This window comes from Euprymna scolopes, chromosome 36 (genome assembly GCF_053919585.1).
Source record: "Euprymna scolopes isolate OS-2025 chromosome 36, ASM5391958v1, whole genome shotgun sequence".
Classification (NCBI taxonomy): Eukaryota; Metazoa; Mollusca; class Cephalopoda; order Sepiida; family Sepiolidae; genus Euprymna; species Euprymna scolopes.
In genome coordinates this window covers 73,267,129-73,291,206 of record NC_136517.1, presented here as the reverse complement: position 1 = coordinate 73,291,206, position 24,078 = coordinate 73,267,129, and the positions used below count along the sequence as shown (strand labels likewise).

General features: G+C 33.8%; 1 protein-coding gene across 1 annotated transcript in view; it reads right to left on the bottom strand.

Annotated features, from left to right (window-relative positions):
* LOC145260600 (uncharacterized) overlaps window positions 1–11,232 on the bottom strand; it is a 47,671-nt gene extending 36,439 nt beyond the window's left edge. The window contains exon 1 of the mRNA XM_080118882.1: window positions 11,072–11,232. Within this exon, the coding sequence (XP_079975008.1) occupies window positions 11,072–11,170 (99 nt within the window). The 5' untranslated portion in view covers window positions 11,171–11,232. The remainder of the gene's footprint in view (window positions 1–11,071) is intronic.
* Between the last annotated feature and the right edge of the window lie 12,846 nt (window positions 11,233–24,078).

Below are 24,078 nucleotides of genomic sequence, written 5' to 3'. Positions count from 1 at the left end.
AGTGGATAATAAAATTTCTTCACTCTGCCAAAAATAGGTACTCATAGAGTTAATAACTTTGCCAGTTTAGTAAGCTACTCTCTGCTAAACTGGTCTGGGCTTTATTTGGTGACCGCTGCTTCCGTCCGTTGCGTAGATAGTACCTCCCTCCCTCCTTCCTTCCTTCTTCTTTGTTTCTGTGTCGGCCATCTTGGCTTCTTGTTCCTTTGTTTTACAGGCATTTTTGGCGCCAAGAGGGGTTGTTGGTGATGCGCGCGCCAAGAGGGGAGTGGTTTAGCATTTAGCCGTTGATAGGTTAGAAGGGGCTGGGTTTAGTATTCTAAAATGACTACCTCTCCCACTACCTCAATGTTACTTGAAAAAAGAAAGATTAGAGACAAAATCTTAACTGTGTTTGAGTTCTTAGACTCGTTAGATGAAATCAACGAAGCAGGTTATACATTGTATAAAAAGCAGATAGATGATTACACTGCTTCGGAGGATTTGTTAGAAGAGCAAATTATTAATGCTTACTTAATTGAGGGAACAGCAGATGGGGAGATAAGGTCATTTAGTAAGGATTGCGCTCTTCATCAAGTGAAGGTTTTGGAAAAATTGTCAAGACTCAAGCCTTCGGTAGAAGTAAAGGATAGTGCGAATCACAAAGTCTCACTTATTAAGGAAAAACGTCTGGGGATAACGCCCAAAATTGAATGTCCCAAGTTTAGTGAAAAGGAAACATATCCTCGGAAGGTGGCTAGTATACCTAAGAAAACATTTTCTCCTAGGTTCAGGGGTTCGTCAGATGCTAAAAAACCTTCCACGCTGGAAAACTTTCATATCCAGTCTACTAAGATTGGATTTAAGTGTAATTTTTGTAGAACCAATAACCATAACGGTTATTCCTGCAAGCTTTTTCCTTCTCATGCAGAGCGGTTGAGGAGGTGTATGGAGATTGGCTTATGTAGCAAGTGCTCGAGCCCTTCTCATGCAGAAGAGTCATGTATTTGCAAGGGTGAGGAGTGTGGAATGTGCTGGCTATGTAATAAGAAGGGCCACTGTAGAGTGTTATGTCCTTCTGTTGGGGGCGAATCTACTGCTTCTAATGCTTGTTGGCACTTGAATAGCTCTTCGTTGCTGCCTGTTGTTGAGCAGTCTACTGTTGAGAGAACTGGGGAAAAAAATGCTTAGTTTGGAAACCATAGGTATTGTTGAGGAGGAATTCTGTGATTTCGATAAGAATATGATTGAGTCCTTTCGCTCCTCCATTCGCTTCATAGATAACTGTTACTATGTCAGTTTGCCTTGGAATGAAGAAAAATTAAAGTCGGTGCCTGCTAATCATCAGGTGTCTTTGTCAGTTTTGAATCGCGTATCGAAGAAGCTGACGGAACAAGGGTTGTACAAAGATTATTGTCAGGTCTTCTTAGACCAAGAAAAGGAAGGAATAATTGAAAGAATTGTGGTTGCTCCTTCTGATTTTAACAAATATGTATGGATTCCTCATCGACCGGTGATAAAACAGGATTTACAGTGCACCACCAAGATTAGACCGGTCTTCAATTGTTCTTTGAGAACCGGTGGGAAACCTTCTTTAAATGACTGCGCTTATTCTGGTGTCAATATGTACACTGCCATGCTGGATTTGCTCTTGCGGTTTCGGATGGACCAGTATGTTCTACTGGCCGATATTCGGAAGGCCTTTTTAATGATTCGTTTGAATGACGAACGTGACAAAAATAGATTCTGCTTCTTTTTAAGATTGGGTGATGAGTTGATCTGCTTTAGATACAACACTCTTATATTTGGCTTTGTATCCAGTCCTTTCATAGTGAGCTACATGGTTCGATATCATGTGGAGAAATACCCTCCTGGTCCTTGCAGGGAGATGCTTTTGGGCCACTTCTATGTGGACAACCTGGTGAAAACTCATAATTCTGCTGAAGTTCTGATGCAGCTGTATTTGGAGGCTGTTTCTGTCATGCGGGAAGGTGGATTTTCCTTGAGGAATTGCTGTAGCAACAATGAAGTGCTTGCTAAGCGAATGTTGCAGGATAACAGTCTCTCCTCCCATGGTTCTGACACTGAGAAGGTATTAGGCTATTTGTATAACCCCTCCTCTGACAAAATGCGAGTAAGTTCTTGCATTGAAGGAAGATCAGTATCCTCTAAGAGGGATATTTTGTCTGTAAATTCCTCTGTATTTGACCCCCTTGGCTTAATGCTCCCTGTTACTATTAAAGGTAGGATCCTTCTTAGTAAATTGTGGAAGTTGAAAGTATCCTGGGACCAGCCAGTCCCACCCGACGTTATGGTTGACTGGGAGAGGTTGTATAAGGATCTGGTACATATCGGGGAGCTTGAATTCGACCGTTACTCCGTGGCTTCCGATTCTTCAGCCACGTTGATAGTGTTTTGTGATGCCTCGAACCTGGCCTATGGAATCGCGGTATATTTACTTCAGCATGGTGAAGCCAGACTGATATTCGCTAAAGCCAGGGTTGTTCCCTCTGTTAAGAGAACCTTACCCACCTTGGAGCTGTTAGCGGTATATTTATGCATGAAGCACATTTCTGTTCTGGTGAAAATACTCCCTTTGGAAGTTCTCAGTTCTGTGATTATCGCTGTAGATGCACAGGTAGTACTATCCTGGGTTTTGTCTGACAATGTCAATACAAAATGTCAATTCACTCGTAACCGGTTAAAAGATGTAAAAGCGATGGTAAAAAATCTTAGTGATAAAGGTTTGACAGTGAAGTTTAAGTATGTGAAGACTGATGACAATCCTGCTGACTTTGTCACGAGGGGTATGTCCCTGAACAAATTTAAAATGGTTTTTACTCGTTGGTTATTCGGGCCTGAATGGTTGAGAGGAGATAACTTGATCTGGCCTAGTTATGACCTGAATTGTCTTAATCCAGCTAGCCAGATGTTGATCAGTACAGTTACTGGTTTTGAACCTGTCATTCAGGGCAGTTATATAATTGAAGTAGAGAAATTCTCTTCGTTGAAGAAGCTCATTGGAGTTTTGACTGCAGTTTTCCGATTTATATCAAAAATGAGAGGTATTGTTCTCGACTCTAGTATTAAGGCGAGATTGTACTTGCTCAGAATGACACAAGGACTGTTCCTTTCTAAGGAAAAGGATTATTTGTCTAAGTCTGATGGTGGTGAAGCCCCCCCCCCTTTGGTTTCTAAATTTAATTTATTTTTGGACGATGAAGGATTGGTTCGCTCACGAGGTAGAATTGGTAAATCTACCTATTTTCCTGATGCAGTCCTTCATCCTATTCTGCTTCCCAAGTCTTGTCATGTTACAAGTTTAATAATCATGGATTGTCATTTGAAGTGTAAGCATCTGGGAATTGCTGCTACACTTAGCAAATTCAGAATGCTGGGATTATGGATACCCAAAGCTAGACAAGCTATTAAAACGGTGATATCTTGTTGTGTCATTTGCAAAAAATATAACACTCTTTCCTTTAGATATCCCAAGGTTACAAATTTGCCTAAGCATCGGGTTAATTTAGTTAAGCCGTTCTTGCACACCGGGATCGATTTTACTGGCCATTTGTGGGTGCATGAAGGTGACGAAACTAAAAAGATGTATATTTTAATCTTCACCTGTTTTAGTGTGCGAGGAACTGTTGCCTGATATGACCACTCAGACTGTGGTTTTGGCATTTTTGAGATTTTTCAATTTTTATGGGGTCCCTTCTCACATTTATTCGGATAATGCAAAGTCCTTTGTGGCGGGTTGTGACCTTGTCAAACAGGTTTATTTGTCTGACGAATTTAGAGGGACAGTTGATGCCCATCTTATCAAACACCAAATGATACCTTTATATTCTGCTTGGTACGGTGCTGTGTGAGAAAGATTAATTCGAGTTGTAAAAAGTTGTCTTTTCAAGGTTATGGGACGTAGGAAGTTAAGTTATTTTCAACTTTTGACGGTTCTGTCAGATGTGCAGAGATCTGTTAACGATCGGCCCTTGACCTATCGTTGCTCTGATGATTCTGGCTTGGAGGTGATTACTCCTAATGCCTTTATGCATCCCTTCCATAAAAACTCTGTGTTTTTGTCCTTAGGAGAAGATTGTTTCCAGGATAACCCCCCTAATAAAGAAGATCTTATTGAGAGTCTGGATGTAGAGATGAATTCTTGAATCGTTTTAAAAGGCTATGGTATGAACAATATCTCTTGGGTCTGAGAAAGTTGTCGCAAGATCTTTACCAATCTGATTTTGAAAATATGATTAAGCTGGGTGATGTCGTTTTGATAAAAAACCCTATGAAGCCTCGTCCTTGCGAAGGGTGGTTAATCTGACTTCTGGATCTGATAGCTTAGTTCGGTCAGCTTTAATCAGAAGGAGTGATGGCAGCACTCAGGAACATTCCTTAAAGAACTTGTGTCCTTTAGAACTTTCCATAACCCACTCTCACCAAGCTTCTAACGATGGAGAGGGCAATTCTCTGAGCTCGGGGACTAGTCGGGACAGGGAAAACTTTCAGTCTAGGCCTGTAAGGTCTGTTAAATCTTTAAATGAAAGAAATCCAGAATACGTTTGGTATTAGATTGTTGTTTAAGGATTTTTTCTTTTTGTCTTTTTCTTTTTAGGGAGAGTGTGGAAATTATCTTCCTCCATCTTTCTTTCCTTCTTTCTCCTGTCTCGGTTCTTCCTTCCTTTCTTCTTAACCCCTTCCCTACCCCCTTCCCTAGCTTCCCTCTTTTTTTTATGTCACTTGACTCCCTTATGCCCGTTGATTGGATGAGACGTTTTCGTGCTAAATTGGAGCACGTGTGTGATATTTTTGAGTTAAGTCGACAATTGCGGAGAAGGCGTCGTCGAGACAACAACTATCGAAAGTATTCCCTGACGGTCTCGGATAAAAGGGACGCCTGGAAATTTACTAAGGCGTTGAACAACTCTGTCTTGACGAGACATTAAAGTCGTTGAAAAAAAGAACCAAGTTTTCTAAGACACTTGAAAACTGAATATAATTATCGAGATAAAGATAATTGAAGTTTTGAACAGAAAATTCGCCGCTGGGAAGTTTTCGAAGATACTTGAAAACTCAAGAATATTCTGCCTCAAGAAATTTCTACCTTGCTAAAAGGACTACGAAAACGAATTTCCAGGAAAGGGACTGAAAAAAAAAAGAACTTTTTAAACAACACAAACTCAGAAAATAAAACCCCCAAAAAACGAACTTTCTAACTTTTTAAACAACACAAACTCAGAATAAACCCCCCAAAAAACGAACTTTCTAACTTTTTAAACAACACAAACTCAGAAAATAAAACCCTCAAAAAACGAACTTTCTAAATTTTCCATTCGAGAAAGGGCGCCCAGAAACTTCCAATAAGTGCTCCCCTCCTTTTTTCTTTCTTTCTTCCTCCTTCTCTATCTCTCTTTCCTTCTATTTCCCTTCACTCTCTCCCCTTTTTGGTTACTACTACAAGAACACTTGTAAGCCAGATGGACATTTTTAGCAGCCCATAGAGGTCACAAACTTTTCCTTTAGATATCTTATTTAATAAATTCTATTTCTATTTTTGTTTGTTTTCTTCCTTAAGTTTCAGAGTTAGTGGTAACGACTGATTGATTAAGAAGAATTAACTTCCACGGGAAGAAGTGGATAATAAAATTTCTTCAGTCCCAACTATGGGTTAAATAGAAACCGACTTGAAAAAAACAAATATACTCTATTAAAAAATTATTCTTCAAAATCACTGGATTAATTAAATAACTGGAAAAGGGTTGATATGCCGTAAAACAAAAACAACCAACCAACCATACCCGTGTTTAATAAATCTAGCAAAAATCAACTAATTGTCAGATTTTCGTGAAATTTTCGATACTTATCCATTTTAAAATGAATTTACATATTAAATGCAGTTTCGGTAAAATATAGCAGGGTAAATATTTTTTTAGTACGTGTCCCCTCCCATATTTATTTTTTCGAAATTTGAACAAAATATATTTAAATCTATTGAAATTTCTATTTATTATAAAACATAAGAGTTCAAATAACTAAAACATTTTTTTTTTAATTTAAATACACGTATTGAAAAAAATTGACCTTGAAGTTGCAATTAAAAAATGATATAAATTTAATATTATTATGTTTTTTTAAATAGCGTTTTTTTTTTTCGAATTAATACATACTATACTCAGTTGAATTGCCAAGAAAAAGAAACTTCGTAAACATTAATTAATTTTTAAAAGATTAAAACGATTAAAATTCCATTATTTCAAAATGTTCCGTTACAATATAGATTTTTAATTAATTGTGTTTAAATTTTTGTAAATATTAAGTTTTAATATAAACATGGCTCTTGTCAGCTATTTTATCTCCAGATTAAAACCGATTTGAAAATATTATTGCGCAAATATTAAGCATTTTGTAGGCCTCTCTCTTTTTACCGAACAAAATATGGAAGCCGTAGTTAACCAAATGAACATTCAGTAAAACCGTATTTCATATTTAATATACAAATGTTTATAATATTATTAATCATTAAACTGTGTAAATCTTAAAACCTAATAAAATTATAACAAAGATTAATTATTAATTGCAGTTTGAAGAAGATAAACAAAGGTTTTTAAAAATCATTAAGTCGTTTTTCCATAGTTCGTTATAGTTAACACAAATCTGACGTCACGGAATCCTGATTTCTTTTTTCACATTGTTTTGGCGGTACCTAATGTATTAAAAGTAGTTTTATGTTGTTTTCCTTAAATATTATAAATGTATTATTATTATTGTTGTTGTTATTGTTGTTAACACCACCACCACCAACACCAACACCAACACCAACAACAACAATAATAATAATAATAATAATAATAATATTATTATTATTATTAAATGAGAAATCATGTCAGGTTAAAATTAGTTTCGATGTTAGATAAACACGACATCTGCTAAAATTCAGTGGCCATTTTGTTTTTTGTTTTTGTTTTTTCTTCGTACGAAATAATGCTGACATTTTTCAAGCATGCTTTTCATAATTTTACTTATGGCAGCAATTAAAAGTAAAGAAAATATAGAAAAGTCTGCATAATGAAAAAACCGGTTTGAAGAAGGAAGCATATACCGTCATCCCCTCGTAATTATGTTATTTTTTTTTTTATAAATTTTTTTTTTCACCGATGGAGAAAAATAAAACGAAATCACGACAAATTTGTAGATTAATGCCCCTCATTAAATCACTTTTTTTAGGCAAATGTCTTGAAAACTTATCAGAAAGAATAAAAAATAAAAACATCCAAACAAACAAACAAAAAAAACAAACAAACACTACAATTATTTTAGAATTTAGAGTGAGGGGTCAGTTTCTTTTATATAAATTTAACATAAAATGACCCTCTCCGGGCCCTTCTAACTTTTAAGGCTGTTAACAAAAATTTAAAGCAAGGTCATGAAACCACACAAAATCTCCTTAAAATAATCTGAATAGCCAAGAAATAGGGAATCATTTTACGTTATATTTATATGCAAAACTGCTTCCTCACACTAAATTCTAAAATAATCGTTTCTTTTTTTTTTTTTATTTACATTTATGTTTCTTTTTTCTTTCTTTTTTTACACAGGCATCACCACATTATCAAGGCCAAGAGGCCACTCGAGGATAAGGGTTAAAGAGTATACAATAGAAATTGGACAATATAGTAATCATTAGTAATGGAAATTCGGTAAATTTGTTAACTTATATGGAACGGCTCATCAAGAACTTGTTTACGTTAGACTTGAAGACAACCATATTGTAGTCAGCCAGAAAGCAGGAAAACAGAAGACAATTCCACAGGTATGCAGTTCTAAGAAAGAAGCTTTGTTCATGGAATCTACGTTTAGGTTTAGGCACAGATAAAGAGTGGGGGAAATTATTGATAGTGTTTTCAGCTAGACGAGTGTTTTTTGTGAAAGTTTGGCGAGGGGGGGACCATAGACTGAAGCTCAGTCGAACACTTTCCATGAAAATAACGATACATCAAAGGCAAACTTGCAATATCTCTTCTGTGAGATAGAGGTTGCAGGGAAGAGAAAAGGACATCTCCTACAAGGCTACGAAGTCTATTTTGAACTCTATCAAGGCAGGACAAGTCCTTTCTAGCAGCTCCTGCCCAGATGTGGCAACAGTATTCCATCCTTGGACGTATCTGGCTCTTATATAGATAGAGAATTGCATCAGCAGTGAGATATCTACTGGATCGATAGAAACATCCCACCATTTTTCCAGCAGCCTTGGCAACAGATTTGATGTACGTGTTCCATTTAAGATGAGGAGTAACAGTCAAGCCCAGAAGCTTGTCAAAGCTTGAGGCCTCCCCAAGACGAGAGCCATTCATTTCAATTGATGCCAGATGTGGATCAGAATGTTGATGATGTAAAGAGAGAAGCTTGGTTTTAGATGCATTAAAAGTAACCAGCCACTCCTTTCCCCATTGTACCACGTGCTCAAGATCAAAGGAGAGAGAATCAGAGAGAACGTTTACTGTCTTAGATGTGCTACCATAAATGGTAGTGTCATCAGCATAAATGTCTACAAATGATGTAAGGATGTGATTTGGAAAATCATTAATGTAGATCAGGAAAAGAGTTGGGCCCAGGATGGACCCCTGAGGAACTCCAGCATTAATACTGTGAGCTTTTGATTTTTGCTCCTCAACTACTACTCTTATGAACCTATCAGAAAGAAATTATTTAATAATTGAGAAAACATTTCCAGCTATACCATAGTGAAGTAAACCTTTATGTCATACCCTAACAATATGTCAAGAGCAATTGCCCTAGAAAGGTTGCCTCCGTCGAGAGATTTGCTAATCCTATGAGATATAACTGTAAGCACATCTGCTGTAGATCTAGCAGAACGGAAACTATATTGAGTGTCACCAAGAAGGTTATTTTTGTTGAGATGGTTGATTACTTCTGTATTTAACACAGATTTCAGCAACTTACTCATGACGCACAGGAGACTTATTGGCCTGTACTGAGAGGGAGATGAGCGATCACCTGAATTCTTAAATACAGGGCATACTGATGAGATTTTCCAGGGTGATGGGAAGCAATTCTCCTTAAGACAACGTTTAAACAGTTTTATAAGTATGGGCATTAGTTCTGGTTGAAGTTTTTTGAGTACTATAATTGGAATACCGTCAAGGCCGGTTGCTTTACTGGAATAAAGGTTTTTGATTAGCTTGGCAACATCACGTACAGATATATGTATATCACATAGCGTGTTTTCTGATACAGGAGGAAATATTTCTTCTTCATTTTTTTTAGTTTGGAGGGGGGAGTAGTTCACCCGTAATCCGCTAAAGAAGTAGAATTTTATCTTGTAGAGAATGATATATTTTGTCTGGAAGGGAGTAGGGGTGGCCACTCGTACTTAGGGTTAACGGTAGGGTAAAAAAATTTTCAGCATGAATTTAACTGAATTAAGTTCTCACATGGTCAGACATTTTTGATGTTAGTGTGACGATAAGCTATGGAAACATTAAAACAAATTTTGAAATAAAAATTCTTGCAAACAATTTCAGCACGTTAAAAGTATTTAGGCTTGTAGGTGAGTAAATTCTACTTTTGATGCTCTCCTTTGTATACGATTTCTTGACTGTTAGTTATTCTGTAGTTTTACCCGATCGTGTTTCTAACAAAAGATGCCAGTTATGACCTTCAAAATCTTCAGATGTCACTATCCCTCCTCAGATATCAAACAGTTTACGTATATATATATATATATATATATATATATATATATATATATATATATATATATATATAGTAATGTGATTGATAATTTAAAAATCAAATTAGAATTAAATTAAAAATCCGTTTCATAAGGAACAACAACAAAATCAATATATATATATATATATATATATATATATATATACACACACACACACACACACACTTTAATTCACCCCAAACATGGCACAATAGTACTGAAACGTGAATTAGGGACCATATATATTCTATGTGGAGAGCTATGCAGCAAGAAGTTTGTTCAAATTACATTTAGATTTCAGCATATGTGTGCAGTCAGGGAGCAGAGAGGGAATTCTAAAGACTAGCAGTTTAAAGAAAGAAATTATAGAAAGCCTTTTTCACCTGCGGACCCTCCACAGTGAAGAGGTGAGATTTTACTAATTTTCGGATTGGCTGGGGGTATTTATGTAGAAAGTGCGCCAGTGCAGCAAGTTCGTCGGAGCACATTCCATAGAAGTGCTTGTAAAACAAGCACAGGGATACAATAATGTGGTGATGGGACAGGGGTTAAAGCTATGTAAGCAGTGTGGTGACCATTAGATTAGCGGCTCTTTTGCAACGTAGATAAATGTTATTTGTACGCAGCTAAAACCGTCCTTTTACGAAAAAGTAAAGAAAAGTATTCTATATGAGTTGGTGAGATGATCATTTCACAAAAATACCCGAATTTTTGCCCCCACCCTCGTGAATGCTCCTCTAAATCCCCAGAGAGAGAGAGAGAGAGAGAGAGAGAGAGAGAGAGAGAGAGAGAGAGAGAGAGAGAGAATTTTAAAAAATGATAATGCAACTAATTTCAATCCTGAATAATTTGGCAGTCTTACTAACCACCTAGAATTTTCTTTCATTTTGCTGTACATACTGCGTATAATAAAGATTACAATAAGTTTTACAAAAGGAATTTTACAAAGGAATATTGAAAATTGCACAACGAATGTGGCACAAGGCCAAATTGAGTTGAGGTGGGGTAGAAAGTAGATAGTAGAACCCCCACCCCAACTTATGGAATTGTAATTGTATATTACATATTTTCTTGTAAGTAAAAAAACGTCAAAATTCGAGAACGACGTTAACGACAAAGAATTGTCCATAGTGTGAATACGGTATTGTGGTGACTGGAACTAGTTTAAAAGTTCCATTCTGCTGTCCTGTGCGTCCTTGTGTCACATTCGTTGTGTAATTTTTTCAATATTTTTTTTTTTTAATTCTTTTTGTACAACTTATTGTAATCTGTATACGTGAATCAACTAGGGACGTCTTTCAAACAAACCACTTTAAACTTAAGACAAAATCCATAAATATTAATGTTTACTCTTACCTGGTCATTACAAAAATCAGGTAATATACTGATCGGACAAACGTTTGGGTAAGCAACTAACACAGGAAACAATAAATATACAGTGTATACTATTTGCATTCTGCTTTCCTGTGACGTCCTAAGATTTAATCCTCATTTTTTTTTTTTTTTTTTTTTACAGTTTTATACACTTATAAACTTGTCACACCCTAGTGGTTTAGTTGCTAGAGCATGAAGTGTCATGAGTAATCGCAAACAACTAGCCATTGTAAAACGATCACATTTCCAATAAATATTTCTTGTTTAACTATTTCAAGACCATACTAAGCCCCACTTAGCCTTGATAAGTGGTGATGCCTATGAAAAAAAACAAAAAAAAAAAACTTAAGAGGTGACTCTTCAAATTCTTAGAATATTTGGTTCAATGTTGGATACATAGGATCACTTCAAATTTGCATCTTACTTTATAATTTTTAACGCACAATTCATATTTCTATCTCTCACTCTGTGTGTGTGTGTGTGTGTGCGTGTGTCTGTGTGCGTCTATATATATATATATAAAAGGGCGAATGAACTCTTTTTCTGGGTCAACGGCCAACTAGCACCGTGTATATTTGTGTGTGTGTGTATATGTGTATTGGGGTAGAGAGGGCTCCCGTAAGCCGTGGTGAAGGCAACCTTTCTAGGAGAAGCAAATCTCTGATTTACAAAACCATAAAGCGGAAGACCTGTACCCGCATTAAGCTGGTCTGCAGTTTAATTTGTTGCTGGCTATCTTGCTCTTGCTTGTTGCTGGATCTCAACATTTTGAACCGAGAGAGAGACTTAGCTGAAGTACAAAGCTAAGACTCTGTAACATCATATTTGTATAGATACTCCCGCAGACATTTGGGCTCATGGATTTTAAATGTCTGAGGGAGTGGCACTCGTCTGACAAGACGTTGCAATCATCATCATATATATATATATATATATAAGAGTTAAAAAACATGTCAAAAACACTTTGAAAAAGAGTTAAAAACATTTAATTTGAAAAGGAAACATTAAATAAGTGGATATATATTTAATTAGGTAAACAGTGTGGGGTCTCTCTCTCTCTCTCTCTATATATATATATATATATATATATATATATATATATACAACCCAAGAAAAAAGTGAACACTGTTCGGAATGTAATAAAATAAAAAAGTCGATTAAGAGAAAAGAAAAAAAAAAAAAAAAAAATCACGAAATTTCTAATATACCTCAAGTTACCTTGGATTGGACCTGAAGGCCAATGTATTGGAGACAAGATTTCCTCTCTTGTCACTCCGAATTTTGGTGCTTTAACCCTCCGAATTGCTTTCTGTTCAAAACGTGCTTTTCTCTCTTTTCGTAAGGACGTCTTGCCTATCTTGTCGGAAATTTATCTTTTTTCCAGATAAATTCGACGCAAAAGTAACTAACCCGAAAAAAAAAAATAACAGCATGAAATAAAAAGGTGTGTTGGGTAAAGAATAAAATATAAAGGTCTTGCTTCGAAACGAAGAAGATTTTATTCATAATAAAATTAGTTGCAAATTTTTCTCTTTGCGGGCATTAAAGTTAAAAAACGCCAAGGTAACATATAATGAAAAAAAATAACACTGGTAATAATGAAGATGTCGTATCCATGAATGAATACAATAATATGATGCAAAATAGTATCTCCTAATCACACTCTCATATGAAATAAATTTTAGGAGCGTACTCACAAATTGAAAGCCAGTCAGGCACGTGCCTTTTTCTTTTTTTTTTCTCGTTTAAAGTCCTTTTAGAATTTTCTCTCCTCCATTTGCGAGCAAACTGTAGCCACACAGATGGATTTCAGAAGCATGCCGCGTCACATGTCCGGGGTATTCTTGCCGGGTTTTCTTCTTTGAAGGAAGTTTCAAAATTCTTTATCACGTGAAATAAGGTCTTTTTTTAAAAAAATTACACTCCTTCTAATTACGTGCAAAACGTAGCAACATAGATAGTTTTCAGAAGCATGCTTCGTCACATGCCCGGGGTATTCTTGCCGGGTTTTCTTCTTTGAAGGAGGCTCCAAAATTCCTTGTCTGCACCTGGCAATGAACACGTATCCACTCTCCACGCCGTTGGAACCAAAAGAGAGACCAAAATTCGTGCTGGGCTCATGACGTCATCAAGGAGCTAGCATTCCCTTTTCAAATTAAAGGGAGTTTCGTACAAACCCAAAATGTACGAAATTAAGAATCATAAAAGATACGAAATACAAAAAATCAAATACAAGAACCAGATAAAAAATAATAAATGTAAACAGGGGGATGCACTATTATTGGTACAAAAAAATTCCAACAATCTCGCAGTCAAGTAATATTGTTTATAAATTTCAATGGCGGTGTGGTGCCGTCTTCAAGTTAGAATCGCCCAGCATGTGCCACATTACATCCGAGATCATCAGCCTATTTCCAGGAGTTCCCAATTAGTAGAATCGGCTATTGGACAGCACTTAGTAGATGAAAAAGACTGTGCTTCTACATTCTCTTCGGATTGTTCTTCTGTTTTACACAGAGGACGCACTAAGTTCCACCTGTCTGTCCTCGGGGCACTTGCCATTAGTTTCAGTCTCCCTACTTTTTGTAAGCAGAAAAACCTTCGCTGGCAGTTAGAACTATTTCGCGGGACACATTCCATCTAACGTTCTTTTTTTTTTTTCTTTTTTTTTTTTTTTTTTTTTTTTTGATTGCAACAATACTGAAAAAAAAATCTATTCCTCTTTACAGACGTATATCCTTGGAAAAGTCCGTCTGTACGAAAAGCGCTTTGGGTTTCGTTTCTTTTTGCATTTTCGTGATTTTTTTTTCTTTTCTCTTAATCGACTTTTTTTATTTTATTAAATTTCCGAACAGTGTTTACTTTTTTCTTGGGTTGTAGTATACTTCGTGATTTTTTAATCGACATATATATATATATAAGAACAAGTAGTTAGTAAAACATGTTAAAAAACTCTTGGAAAAAGAGTTAAAAAACATATTTAATTTTAAAAAGGAAGTACAAAATAAGTGGATAGTCCTTAATCTGCAGAGTTTCGAAGAAATACTTTCCTTCTCATCAGAGGGTAGGATTTAGCCATATGCGGGATCGGATTTTGCTTGCAAAAGTATTTAATGAAACTACAAGTAAGTCATAGATCTTACTTGTTACAAATTGTGAAGCAGAAGGAATAGGGTGAAGAAAAGGGTGATTTCAAGTGGATATATATATATATATATATATATATATATATATATATATATATATATATATATATATATATATATAGTTAGGTACACAGTGTGGGGTCTATATGAAGTGTACCTTTTGGCATGTTGAAATAAATAAATGGTAAGATGAATAGCATCTTAGAATTTGGAATATAGTTGTTTTGTCATCTATTTGTATGTGCCTTTTAGTTACATTTAACATATACCGAGCTTCATAAATAAAAGGATTGGTATAAATAAAGGATGAAATATAATTGAAAACTCATATTTTCCCCATAAACATATATATATATATAATATATATATATATATATATATATATATATATATATATATATATATATATATATATATATATATATATATATATATATATATATATATATATATATATATATATATATATATATATATACGCGGGTTTTTTTATATTCAAAAGTAATGGACTAATGAATTCAACGAGGTTGTTAGATAGTGCTCAATAAAAAGAGCTGATAATACTTGTTTATTGTTATATAAACATGCTCACATCCCGCTGCTACAAATAGCCACTTGTTTCAATCAAACAACAGATATCATCAGGCAGCGACTTGACTATTCAAAAGTTCATTGAATAGTCAAGTCGCTGCCTGATGATATCTGTTGTTTGATTGAAACAAGTGGCTATTTGTAGCAGCGGGATGTGAGCATGTTTATATAACAATAAACAAGTATATATATATATATATATATATATATATAAAGCTGAATGTCTGTGTGTGTGTGTCTGTGTGTGTGTGTGTGTGTGTCTGGTCACGAATAGGCTCCTATATGATTGACTATTTTAAAAAACTGATTGCATAGAAGATGTATCGAGAAGACACAGGAATAGGTATGTTTGATCTGGCAGAACGGTGGTTCATTAAAATTGTGGGGTCTTCGTTCCCGCCTGGTCCACAAAGTATGGAAATAAAAAATTTAAAAATTAAAAAAGAACTTTTTCAAGTGTTTTTGATATAGATGTACATAAGAATACTTTGATAAGTATGTTTTAACTTAAATAGGGATGGTATAATAAAATTGTGGGGTCTGCGTTCGCGCCTGGCCTTCATAGGATGGAAATAAGCACAAACTTTAATAAAGACTTTTCATATCTATCTGCATAACTATACTTTGATAATTATGTTTAAGTTTGAAGAAATATTGTATAATAAAATTATGGGATGTTTGTTTGCACCTGACCTCCATAGAATGAAAATATATCACAAAGTTTAACAAGGTTTTTTAATATAGATCCACAGAATATTGTGATAAGTGTTTCAGTGTGAACAGGTATGGTATAATAAATTATGGGGCTTATCTATTTTTTTTTACTTTCATCATATTTTGCTTTGGTTTTAATACCTCCAAATTCAATCCAAATTTACAACCCTTCCTTTTTATAACCTATCATTTTCTGTAGGCTGTTTTTGAGCCCATATATGAGGGAAAGGTAGTTTGCTTGAAACATTGTTGATAATCAAATACGTAAGGGTATAAAAAAGGCTATAGCAATGCAGGAAACCGGATGTGGAAGTGATGTGACATATGAATGAAAATAGACAAACGTCTTATTTTTATAAATCTTTGTAAATCTATTTTTCAAAAACAATTAATACAAATCAGTAAATATGGACTTACTATTTGATATAACCAGGATAGTATATGTCTTTAAGTCTTTAATATTTTCTTAGTTTTAAACCAATATTCACATTATAGTATGATTGTCTTTTAGTAGTTATGTGACTTCATTTTCGTATTCATGTATTCTGCACTGATATGAAAATAAAAACTATAGTGGAGTATAGGATTCCTAACCATGTAACTGATGAAAATATGCTACACGTTTTGATGAAAAAACATGGGGAAACAATGGACATAGAAGAACAGGAAACCAAAACTTTAAATATAATTTCTGTATTTAAAGTAGTAGTCATTTAAATATTTCCACATATAATCTTGTGGCGGGAAATCCAGCTCCCAATAAGGGGCACTCTGGATAGGAACAAAAATAAAAATTGTCTCAGTCATGAAAGATTTCTCCTCCACCGGCCAAGGACAGAAAAGGTGACTTGTAGTATCAGAACGGATACTACACTGTAATCTTGTTCCGAAGGCCAATAATTGTTTGTGTTTTATGTTTCTTTAATTGTTTGTTCCCTAAATTCATAATTCAGTTTTATCAGTATCGGATTTTATATTGTTTTAAAATTACGTAATTTTACATAGATAATATTTATATCTTATCCCTTATTATATATATATATATATATATATATATATATATATATATATATATATATATATATATAAAATGAACTCATTTTTTCCTCTCCGATTTTGACCTTAATAGGATTAAAAATAAAGACATTTCATGCAAATGTAATATGCACAAACTGCAGCACAATATCTGAGGTGTGTTATAGGCAATATTACCTCTCCACTTCCTCGCTAATCGTAGATTCCTATATTTTTTCTGTTGAGAGTTCACTATCAAAATCGATTAACATCAATGCAAGTAGTAAAATCTTTTCTCTCTAATAAATTCCTCCTTCCCCCACCACCCATTTACACTGTTGCATGATCGTTCACAAGGGACAGTTACGAACAAACACCGGTTTCGATTTTCTGTATTTCGTAGTTGCTTAAAAAAACTGGACCATTTATTTCCCAACATTTATACACTAAAAAAAAACAAGGATTCTTTCCATTTTTTTTTTTTTAAATAAACATATAAGACATCATTTCCATTTTATTTCATTTTGTTTGGTGTTTTTTTCTGTTTGGGTTTTTCCGATTTTTTTTGGAAGTTTAACATCGTTTTTTTTATTATTGAAACAGGGTTATTACTTTGCTTATTCTTTACTTTATCCCCTTTCCCCTTACACACACACACACCTACAAACACCCGGCAAACTCCGGGTACCCCGCTAGTATTGAATAAAGTTCAGTTTCATTATTAATCAAATTGGGTGCCTTTCTTTTCTTTTTTTAACATGTTTTAATGCCCTTTTTTTAAAACGCCTTCATATAATATCGAGTGTAACAGTTTGACAAATCTTACCTACATTGCCTGCAGGTATTTTTCGGTTAACAGGCCTTCTATATCTCGGTGGCTGTGCTTATATCATGCAGTTGGGGAGTCGCTCTCTTCACATTACATAAAATAGTTGCTCTGTTTTAACCATGTCATCAGCCTGTGTGGAGGTTTTCTTTTCATCTTTTATTCTCACACGTGAACGACTTTTTGTTCCCTTTCTGGCGTCCAATGACAGCAAAAATGTCTCTTTCAGACAGGACATGCCATTGTTCACGGCATGGGGGTCACCCTTCTATGCACATCAATCAAACAAATAAGGGTCGTTGATTGTCTAACCCTGATGACATGTTTTGATTCCTTTTTGATTTACTAGACGAGACTGCCATATCTCATGGCGATGCTGTTTTGCAGGTCATTTGGCATTGCTTGTGTCAGGAGCGTCACAATATATATATATATATATATGTATGTATGTATGTGTGTGTGTGTGTATTTATATATAAGTGTATGTATGTATATATGTATTTGTGTGTATGTGTCTGTTTACGTATCCATATGCTTTCTGCATGAGCATACTTATACTCTCATTTACCTTTTATATTTTTTATCATTTCATTGTTTTTATAATTCATTATTTATTCATTTTAATTTTTTACTCTTTATTTTTTATGTTTCTTATTAATTATAATACTAATTGATATTCCATTTCTGATGAACTGACCAACAAACCTTTTTATCCTTGCTCTGGCTTGACACTTCATCTGACTATGTAGTTGCGTTCATAAAAAATAATTATTATTTAATTATAATTATCTGGCCCTTTAAGAATACTTAAGGATGGGAAGTAGAAACTAAAGGCAGACAACTAGCGTTCATGCAACGTTGTCTGTAAAATATGCATAAATATGATATTTTAACTAATACAGAAATTGAGACATGTGCATGCAAGTGTTATGTTTTTTTCTAAACAGTTCACTTCTTGTAAGTAAAATAAATATTCGAGCTAGGATCGAAACTAAAACGTAAAGACGGTGAGTCAAGTACGATAACCATTGGGCCAGCTTGCAACGATCTTTAAAAAAGTTTTTCATACCTCTTGAAATACTAGACAAACAGATAAAAATTTGATGCCCAAATAAAAAAGTAAATTAATATATATAAAATAAGTAAAAATAAATAAATAAAAACAAAAAACAAAAAAATAAAAACACTTACCAATAGGAAGTCGTCAACAGTAAAGAAAGAACAATCATAAAACAATCTAGTAGTAGCGACTATAGGAACATAAAAGTAATTTAAATCAATGCAACAAAAGTACCATCAGACTAATAGAATTCTGATACCTCTCAACTGTCAACAGCTTACTGCATGAAACGGCATTTCCCTTTCTCTTTCACCCCTACTCTGAAATTAGATAACTAAAAACAAATGAACCAATAAAAAACTAAAAAAAAACGAGAGATAAAAAAAAAAAATAAACTAATAAATAAAATAACAATTGTCAAAGGGAAATTAAAGTCACCACCAATAAAAGATATACAACCATAAAAACAACCCAAGGATATGGGAAATTTGAAATTAAGGGCAATAAATAACCGCCAAGCTAAAAAGAATAAACAAACACCCCTCTACTAATGATAGCTTAAACTCAAAGAAACAGCACCCCCTTCCCCAGCACACCTATGAAAAACTCTACTACTCACATTCACAAAGTATATACCCCCCCCCCCGAATGTAGATCACACCCAAATATCTTTTAAAAACCAATGCAATCTTGACACCTGTTTCAATATCAATTCTTTTTTGGTCTGATGAAGTGTTGCCCTTGAATTGGGACTCCACTGAAACATGTATGCACATATGTAACCAATAATGTTTGTATAATAAACAGACTACATATATATATATACATATATATATTTATATATGTATATATATATATGTATATATGTAATATTTTCCAGGCTCTCTCTCTCTCTCTCTCTCTCTCTCTCTCTCTTTTTTTCAAGGGTTTTTTGCAATTATGTTTGTTGTTCCTTTGTTATTTATTTTTTTCTAAAATCCGATTGCTGCATCGGAAAGGCCAGTTAAAAATACATAATATACTTTGTTATTTTCTTTAATTTAATCCCTTTTTTAGAATTTATTAGACAAAATTTAACTTTTATTTTACCGTGCCAATAAATATGATCATCACTGTATATATATATATATATATATATATATATATATATATATATATATATGAAGATTTTTGTTCCTTAGAAGCGCTGGTTGAGTTTGAAATGAATACGTATTATATACGTTTGAAGCAAAAACAACGCATTATTACAAAATAAACAAACATTTATTTTGTTTGAAATTTATATTGAAATTCATGAATATATTTTGAAGGAAACCTTCATCTTCAGTATTTTTTCTTTCTTTTTTTTTTTGCCATGTTGTTGCTGAGGCAGAGAATGAGCAAGTAAAAGTCCGTTTGCTGTTTATACGGTAGTTTTAAATCTCAGAACGGTGCGTTTGGTCACACGGAATATATATATATATATATATATATATATATATATATATATAACTACTTCGTTTAGTCACATAAATAAATATGCGAAAGTATAAATTTATGCGTAAACTTAAAGTATTTATTTCAACAGTGCTCAATATGTAGGTAGAGCTAGGTAGTAAATTATAAAATATATATGGCGATTAAGCTACACAGAATATTCCGCATTTCATCCACGCTAGGATTCCTCAGGCTTAGCCTGAGGAATTCTAGCATGGATGAAACACGGAATATATATATATATATATATATATATATATACATAGTAATTTATAAAATATATATGGCGACTAATCTACACTGAATATTCTGCGTTTCATCCACTGTAGGATTCGTCAGGCTTATGCGTGGATGAAACGCAGAATATTCAGTGTAGCTTAGTCGCCATATATATTTTATAAATTACTAACTAACTCTACCTACGTATTGAGCACTTTTAAAGTAAATACTTAAAGTTTACGCATAAATCTATACTTTCATATATTAAATTTATGTGAGTAAATGAAGTAGTTATATATATATATATATATATATATATATATATATATATATATATATATATATATATATATAATTTTTAATTTCTTTAAAATAATAGCTACACAATGGTATACTTATAAATCTATATATATTTAATAAATTACTATTCTTCACTGTCATTCCCACGTACTATATATATATATATATATATATATATATATATATATATATATATATATATATAGTTTTTTTTTTCCTTTTTTTGTGTATTGATATATATATATTCATGGTTAAATAATGATATTAGAAAACCATAAATCAGTTGCAGAGTTGCAGTTGCACTGCTCATGACAAGAAACACGCCCTCCACCCCGCAGAGAGAGAGAGAGAGAGAGAGAGAGAGAGAGAGAGAGAGAGAGAGAGAAATAGTCAATAAAAAGGGGGTTCGCATAATCCTATTTAATAAGTTAGATTCGATATATCGGGTAATGTTTTAATCAATTTGAAAGAAGCTTAAAAGTCTTTATGTCTAAGGGAGATTACTCAGATAATTATAGTGTCGTGATGGCTCCCCTTAGATAAATTTGCTTAATTTAAAAGTTCATATCTATTAAGCCACAAACGAAGAAGAAAAAAGGAGGTAAAGGAATAAAGAACATAATAAAATGCAGGGGTGGTTTGAAGGGATGGGGGTGCCTTGTGGAATAAAAGTGCTCTTTCTAAGTTATGCATGGGCAAACGCCCCCCCCTTTGTATACGAGGATGTTCTAAAGTAATGCCTCCTATTTGTTTATTCTGCCCGAATGGATGAGAGAAGATTGCAAATTACATCGCTATGATGACTGAACTTATGCATTCATGCCCTGAAAGTTTCATCTCTCTGCTGCAGTATATAACGGAGTAAGCAACCTCTGTATATAACGGTGTAAGTAACCTCTGTCATGGACATGTGTCAGAAGCAGAGATACGTCATTGAATTTTTCCATGAAAAAAATTGAACCGATCAACATTCACCGGCGCCTGTTGACCGTTTATGAAACAAATAAAGTTGATGCTAGCACAGTTCATCGATTTCAGAGTGGCGATGGGGATGTGAGTGACAAAACATACTTTCAAGAATAGTGATGACTATGTAGATAAATAAATTCCGGAGCACAAAAGGTCGCTCAATTTGATGGTACCACTCCTGTCTTCAAAGCTCTTCAATGATTTAGTTTTTCAGTTAAAAAATAGGAGGCAGTGTCACAATGAAAGAGAGTTGAGAGTTTCAGATTCTGCCTTTTATATACTCGGTCACATGATAGAGAGCTGGCTTGTGATTGGACAAGCCAAAGAGAAAATAGATTTCAAATCTCGAGTTGTGAGAAGTAGCTCCTGCCTGTGATTGTAGCGAGTGTCAGCTGCTACAATTCCCAATAAATAAAAATTATTTAAAAAATTGAAAAATTAATGTACACATTACAATTTTTACCACATTTGATGAATAAAGATTGAAGAAAGATTTTGTTTTAATTTTTATCGTACACCCTCTGAAATTTTTTGTAAGGTATACACCTAAAATTAGGGGTTTGTTTTTATTTTTTCTTAGAAATCGCAAATTAGCTGTACGAAAGGAAATAATTCATTTCATTTTTTAATCCTTTTCTCTCTTGCACATGTGTGTCCATAGATTTGATTGAGGTCGTAATGATTAAAATAACGATTTAAAAATTATGTCATATCTCTTAGTTTTTTGTTAAATAGAATTTTTTTTTGGATACTAAAGGAAATTACAAAATAAATAGCAAGTGATTTGAAAAATTTTGGTAGTATGGGGTTAAGTGATATTGCAAAGTAGTATAGCCAAAATTTGTCTACGATTGGTACCATCTTGAAGCAGAAGGAAGCTATCAAAGCAGCAACACATCCTAAGAGCGTGACTGTCCTTTCAAATTAGAGGAGTCACATCCATGATGTGATGGAAAGATCATTTCTCATCTGGAAAGGAAATTGCCAGACACCATCACCAAAATGATAATCTGTCAGAAAGCCATTTTTGGTAACCTTGTGCATGTTCAGACAAAAGATGATCCAGGCGAAAGGGCATCACAGCACCTCTAGATTTCAAGGCTTCATGGGATGGTTCGAGAAACACAAGAAGTTGACTGACATTCATTCAATGGTGTGACATAGGCGAGGCTAAAGCCTTTGTAAAAAATTTGATGAGGTGACTGTGTGGAAAGACTACATTCCACAGCATGTTTCACGTGTGATGAAACAGGGTTTTTTTTAATAAATTGTCTCATTAGAACTATGTCACGGAAGAAGAGAAGAATCTGAAAGATAGGATTATACTTGCTCTCTGTGGCAATACCAGTGGTGATTGTAAGATTAAGCCTCTAGTGGTATATCATTCAGAGATTCAGATAATCCTCAAGCCTTCAAGTCGCACAAAGTGCTGAAAGAGAAGCTTCCAGTAATGTGTCTGAGTAATGAGACAGTTTTTTATCGAGTGGATAAACCTCACTCGAAAGGTAAGGCACGATCTTTTCATATTAAAAACAATTTAATTTATTATTGTATTATGCTTTAATATCTATTTCATTTACAGATGTCAAAGGTTAGGTACTATTTCTTATTTCAATGGTTAGGTTAGGTACTATTGGGCTCTTATTTCATTCTGGTTTTATCCTTATTATAAAATTTAATGAGTGTTTTCATAGGGCTTGGAAGAGATTAGACAATTTACGATACAAAAATTTAAAGATACAAAAGCCAAGCTCAAATCTATTAATTTTGTAATTTTCTAGAGGTTCCATTGCAGATATAAAATTTTCTGGGAATGGAAATGATTCGGATTAAAGAGTCAAAATCACTTCCATTCCCAGAAAATTTTATATTGAAGTATCAGAAAATTTTATATTGAAGTACCACTTCCATTGTTTTCCAGTGTTATGAAAATATATATGGCAATTAAGCTACACTCGTGACGAATTCTCATGAGAATGAAATGTGGAATATTCTGTGTAGCTTAATTGCCATATATATTTTCATAACTTGCTATATATATATATATATATATATATATATATATATATATATATATATATATATATATAAAGCTGACCGTCTGTGTGTGTGTCTAGTTATGAATAGGCTCCTATATGGTTGACTATTATAGAAAACTGATTACATATAATGATAGAAGATATATCGAGACACAGGAATGGGTATGTTTGATCTGGCATAATGATGATTCATTAAAATTGTGGGGTCTGCATACGCGCCTGGTCCACAAAGTATGGAAATAAAAAATTTAAAAATTAAAAAAGAACTTTTACAAGTGTTTTTGATATAGATGTACATAATAATACTTTGATAAGTATGTTTTAACTTAAATAGGGATGGTATAATAAAATTGTGGGGTCTGCATTCGCGCCTGGTCTCCATAGAATGGAAATAGGCACAAACTTTAATAAAGACTATTCATATCTATCTGCGTAAGTATACTTTGATAATTATGTTTAAGTTTGAAGAAATATGGTATAATAAAATTATGTTCGTGTCTGACCTCCATAGAATGGAAATATGTCACAAAGTTTAACAAGGTTTTTTAATATAGATCCACAGAATATTGTGATAAGTGTTTCAGTGGGAACAGGTATGGTATAATAAATTATGGGGTTTATCTATTTTATTTTTA